This window comes from Nanorana parkeri, unplaced genomic scaffold, assembly GCF_000935625.1.
Source record: "Nanorana parkeri isolate BGI_ZX_2015 unplaced genomic scaffold, ASM93562v1 scaffold1724, whole genome shotgun sequence".
NCBI classification, from domain to species: domain Eukaryota; kingdom Metazoa; phylum Chordata; class Amphibia; order Anura; family Dicroglossidae; genus Nanorana; species Nanorana parkeri.
The window spans coordinates 291,827-297,641 of record NW_017307992.1 but is presented as its reverse complement, the minus strand read 5'-3'; the positions used below and the strand labels follow the sequence as shown (position 1 = coordinate 297,641).

Sequence of the window (5,815 nt, the reverse complement as noted above, 5' to 3'; positions counted from 1 at the left end):
TGAACCTGTAAGTAAAAGTGGATACTCTGCCCGTAAAGTACACATAGTAACCCTTGCTGGATGGCTTTCAGCTTGATGAGCTCTGTGCCTCCTAGACAATTACAATGGTTGTCACAAAGTGCTGCTGATCTCCTGCACGCCTTTTTTTGCAGCCACTTCCTGTCCACCTACACTCCCTGACACTTCTCAGGGCGGGTTTCCTGATGGTGACAACAGGGGACCGTATCTGTGCAATGTGTGCTGAAATTACTCCATCGGAAGCCGCCGGGTGACAACGCAGGTTGGGAGACCAGGATAGAACTTTGTCACCCTATAACAGGAAGTGCCCAGACAAGAGTCTTCATGGCAAGATCACCAGGGTATTGGGTAAAGGACTTTTACATACCTCATCCCCGCACCCCTGGCGGTCAGCGCTCACTTCTCTTCCCTACGCTCTGGCTTGGGAATGGTCCCTCGGCATCCTCATGTATAATGCATGGCTATGGGCCCTTGCATTGTACATGATGATGTCAGCGGGCCCCCAGCGCACCGGGGGTAAGGGGGGGGAGGAGGCTGCAGGGGCCGGTCTTGGAGTAATCTGTGTAATTGCCCAATAGGAGTGCTGACCAATCAGTAATTGAGGTCCATAGTCCCTGCCAACCCCCTTTAGGCCTGGATGGGGTTTGCTGTCCTGGATGGGAATTGGTGGTCCAGACTGGAATTGGTGGCTCATATGGGGTTTGGGGGCCTGAAAGGGGGTTGGTGGCCCGGATGGGGAATGGTGGCCCAGATGGGGATTGGTGGCCCATATGGGGTTTAGGGGCTCAGATTAACATTGGTTGCCTGGATGGGTGTTGGTGGCCCATATGGGAACTGGTGGCCTGGATGGGGGTTGGTGGGCCAGATGGGGTTTGGGGGTCCGGATGGGTGTTGGTGGCCCGGATGGGAACTGGTGGCCCATATGGGGGTTGGTGGCCTGGATAGGGATTGGTTGCCCATATGGGGTTTGGGTTCCTGGATGGGGGTTGGTGGCCTGGATGGGGTTTGGGGGCCTGGATGTGAATTGGTGGCCTATATGCGGTTTGGGGGCTCAGATGAACATTGGGTGCCTGTATGGGCATTGGTGGCTCATATGGGGTTTGGGGGCCTGAAAGCGGGTTGGTGGCCCGGATGGGGAATGGTGGCCCAGATGGGGTTTGGGGGCTCAGATTAACATTGGGTGCCTGGAAGGGTGTTGGTGGCCCGAATGGGAACTGGTGGCCTGGATAGGGATTGGTTGCCCATATGGGGTTTGGGGGCCTGGATGGGTGTTGGTAGGCCGGATGAGCATTGGGGGCCCGGACAGGGCTCAAGTGTTTTTGCACGGCGTGTATGTTCTGTGGTCAGTGTAGATGGAAATGGCGCTCGGCGTTCTCTGATCTCCTCTCTTGCCGGCTCACATCGGGCGGCTCCTCGGATTGACTCCCAGCATGCACCGGGCTGAACAAGGAAACCTAATTTGGTGGAAATATGCAAATCAGGCCGCAACATTTTTCAATTTGCATAATTTTAGATAACATATTTGATGTCAATGTGTCTCCCAATCTTCTGTTCATTATTGTTATTAGCGCCATTTGTTAGGAAGTTGGCAGCTCGCTCTGGAGGGACGCGGCTGTGTGCTCCTGTGCGTGCCCAGGAATACCAACGCTGGCAGCGACAACGGCGTACTGTCACAGCGAGACGAGGGGACCGTACTGTGTTCTTAAAAGCTCCGCGCCACTCAGGAGGGGGGAAGGGGATCAACCCACCGGGTCAGGTGTTCATAGTCAGATTTCCATCACTTCCTGTCCAAGTGACACCTTATTGCTCTCTGACAGCACAGGGTGTCACCGGGGCCAGCGGTGGGGAGAAGACTCACCAAATGGGAGATAGAGAGCAATGCAAACTCAATGGAGGTCCTCATCACACCTGAGCGTTCTGCTGTGTTTCACCGAAGTGCATCAACATGAGAACCGGCCTACCTTCTCCATAAGGGATCCAACCCAGGGATGGTGGGAGCTCCTCATAATGGGCACAGCGGGTGTACAGACCCGGGGACTCAGCACAGGGATGGTGGGGGTCCCTCATAATGGGCACAGCGGGTGTACAGACCCGGGAACTCAGCACAGGGATGGAGGGAACCTGCAGAGATCTCACCAACAGAGTCCCCAAAACATAGAAGAGACAGTCAGGAGGTCCAACTGTCCAACATCCAGCAAACACCAAAATATCAGATTTGGGCGGACTGACCATTTTCCCAGCAGGATGTTTTTTTAATGAATAAATCCACACAACACCTATCTTCATTCTGGTAGTTTCCTCCAGAACCCCGGTGCTGCGAGGCGAGAGAGCGCTGCGCACACTAATCGGTCTGGAGGGGAACGCGGGCTCGGCGCAATCAATGGCGCCTCGTGTAAAACACGGTGAAATAGGATACGGCCGGCTTGGCTTCCATGTAGTGACACGATCCCACCGCCTTGTAATGAGGACCGTTATACACGCCGGCTCATTTCTCTTCCTGACGCTTCACATCGTCTCTGCACGAGCCGGAGAGACGGCCCGTAATGGCATCGGATTTGTACCGGTCCCCCGGGGCCGTTTCATAGTCTCCACCGGCCTCCCCCCCCGACTGTGTTACATGAGCGCAGTGTCATAATGTATCAGAATGTAGCCGTACCCATAATGATTGGAGATCAAGGGTTAGAACCTCCGTAGGTTTCTCATTTCTCTGAAACCTCAGTGATAATGTGATAGAAGGAGGGCCTCCCACGGCAAAACACAAAGGGCCGGCCCCAAGCTCCCCAACACCAATGATTTTTAAAAAGCATTTATAAACACACCAGCCAGAACAAAAACTTACCTCGGCCCCGGCCTTCAACCTTGACCAGGAGGCAAGGGTGATGTCACACCTCTATGAGCTTGTTGGCCATCCCATTCCAAAACCAAGGATAATATTATAGAGGTTCCCCTGTACATAACATCCTCCACTCCTCTGGGAAGGCTCCCACAAGATTCTGAAGTGTGTCTGTGGGAATTTGTCCTCATTTGGTTGGGTATTGATGTTGGATGAGAAGACCTGGCACACCATCATTCATCCCAAAGGTGGTTGGTAGGGTTGAGGTCAGGGGTCTGTGCAGGACACTCAAGTTCCTCCACACCAAACTCATTGAGCTATGTTGGATGAGAAAATCTAGCATGCAATCTGGTTCCAATTCATCCCAAAGGTGTTCAGTAGGGTTGTAGTCAGGTCTCTGTGCAGGACACTTGAGTTCCTCCACACCAAGCTGGTCACACCATGTCTCTATGGAGCTGGCTTTGTACACAGGGGACAGTCATGGTGGAACAGAAAAGGGTCTTCACCAAATGGTGACCACAAGGTGGGGAGAGCACAATGGTCTACAATGTCATCCATCCCAAAGGACTTCAGTAGGGTTGAGGTCAGAGCTCTGTGCAGGACACTCCAGTTCCCCCACACCAAACTCATACCATTTTGAATGAGAAGACCGAGCATGCAATCTGGTTCCACTTCATCCCAAAGGAGTTCACTAGGGTTGAGGTCCAGACTCACAAGATTTCTCTGGAAATTTGTGCCCACTTTGAGGTCCGGTGCTGATGTTGGATGAGAAGACCTGGCTAACAATCGGCGTTCACTAGAATCACATGAACTCAGTGGCGTCACAAAGGGGGTGCGGCCCGCACCCGGGTGCCACTATTGGTGGGGTGACACCAAAATCACTGACAGTCATTTTGGTGTCACCCCCTGTGAAAAGTCAGGCACTCGGTCACGGTCCGAGAGCCCGACAGTGTCCGGAAGGAGGAGGGGACCCGGAGGGTGAACGTCCCCTCCTCTCTCTGCCGGCGCCCATCACAAAGATGGCAGGCATCAATAGGATGATCGCGCACGCGCTCTGCAACGTCATGCGCGATGGCGTCACGGCAGGTGTAACCCGGTCTCCGGGTGACACCCAGCCTCGGGGCGACCCCTGCCTGAACTCAATCGTTTGGAGGGGCGTCCACATTATTTCGGCCACATAGTGTATATGTCTCTGTGATTTTGGATTTTGCCTGGAGCGCGCTTTTCATTCGGCGCGGCGAATCTGCCTGCTCTCCGGGGGGAACGATTTGCCGGCTCTTCACATAATATGTTCTGATTAAAGCCGCGCTTAGTTTAATTTCTATCTGTATCGGAGAGCGCCTTCCCTCCAGTCTCCTCCGCTTGTAATCCGCTCGCTTCCTTTCATCCCCCCGTCACGGCTCCCCTCTCAGTGAAAAGACGATAATTGATTTGCAATTTTGTTCAGAAAGCAGATGTTGTCTTTTTTTGTCGCGGCCTCCTCGTTAATTACGCTCGTGTCTTTTTTTTTTACAGGTGCCGAGTTGTGAAGAATGGCGTCTTTCTACAGCTGCCTCCTCCTGTTGGTTTTAATTAGCAACTCCTTGATGGGCGCAGGAGCGTTCGAGCCCAGAGCCAAGCGCCGGAGAGTCTCCGACAAGTACGGCGAGGACGCCTGGCTTCACCAGCACCAGGAGAGGCCTCACCGGAGGTCCGGGCTGGCCAGGAAGGAGAGGACTCAAGGCGGAGAGGAGGTTAGGGGTTCCCTGCTCCAGGTGGGGGACATTGGGCAGCCGGAGACTCTGAAACAAGACAGGCTGCAGAGTTTGGAACTTCCGTACAGCCAGAGGGAAAACCAGCCGCCGGGCACGCACACGAAAGGACGCAGGCACAACAAGGAGCAGAGGCGGGCCAATCAGAAGGAGCGGGTGAAGCAGCACAAAGGTACGTGGTTACTGATTGCATACTTACCCCTATTATTATAACTGCGGGGGGGGAGGGGAACAAGCCTTCTTTATTCCCAAAGCCGGGTGTCACCCGTGAACGGAGACCGGGTGACACCCCCCCGCCGTGATGTCAGCGCACATGCCCGGTCATCTTTTTGACATTCACCCGGCGGGATGAGGTATGCCCCTCCCCTTTCCTGACACTGTCGGGCTCTCGGTGCATGACCGAGTTACCAACTTTTCAGAGGGGGGTGACACCTTAATGACTGTCCAATGGTGGCACCCAGGTACGGGCCACACCCCCCTTGTGACACCACTGTTATTCCCTACCATATCCTTAAGTACTAATGACTTCAAATCTGCAGCAGTAGGTAAATGTATAGAAACTATTTATAGAAATCATTTATTTTTGGTCACTGGGTCCTATGAAGGTCGCAGGTAAGAAGGCCCAAGCTGGTATGCGCATGCTACTGCAAGGATGACATACGCCATGGCCTAGGACAGTAGGTGGTACGTCTAGCAGCACACGTAGGCAGTAGCACATTCCGGTGTATAGTCAAAGACTCCAGACCAATCCAACTGGGACCCCATTATTGCCCGACCTGTAATTGGCTGTGTACAGTCCCCCCGCTCTGGGCCCACACTAGAGAACAGCAAAACCGAAAGTTTTTCTTCACTTCCTTATAAGCTGCGAACATAACATTAGATATTGGAATGAACATATTACATTGTAACAATTGCCCGTTTGTTGCCCAAATATTGTCACCATTTCCCTTCTGTTGGCCTGCGTAGTGTCATCAACGCCCTCTTTTTACCTGCGTAGTGTCATCAACGCCCTCTTCTTACCTGCGTAGCGTCATCAACGCCCTCTTCTTACCTGCGTAGCGTCATCAACGCCCTCTTCTTACCTGCGTAGCGTCATCAACGCCCTCTTCTTACGTGCGTAGCGTCATCAACGCCCTCTTCTTACCTGAGTAGCGTCATCACCGCCCTCTTCTTACCTGCGTAGCTTCATCAACGCTCATCAACGCCCTCTTCT

The 5,815-nt window shown here is 53.5% G+C and overlaps 1 protein-coding gene across 2 annotated transcripts in view; it reads left to right on the top strand.

The window, feature by feature from the left end:
• DRAXIN (dorsal inhibitory axon guidance protein) overlaps positions 1-5,815 on the top strand; it is a 31,255-nt gene that overhangs the window by 11,851 nt on the left and 13,589 nt on the right. For both annotated transcript variants that reach the window (XM_018571279.1, XM_018571280.1), the window contains exon 2: positions 4,367-4,774. In XM_018571279.1, the coding sequence (XP_018426781.1) occupies positions 4,384-4,774 (391 nt within the window). In that variant the 5' untranslated portion in view covers positions 4,367-4,383. The remainder of the gene's footprint in view (positions 1-4,366; positions 4,775-5,815) is intronic.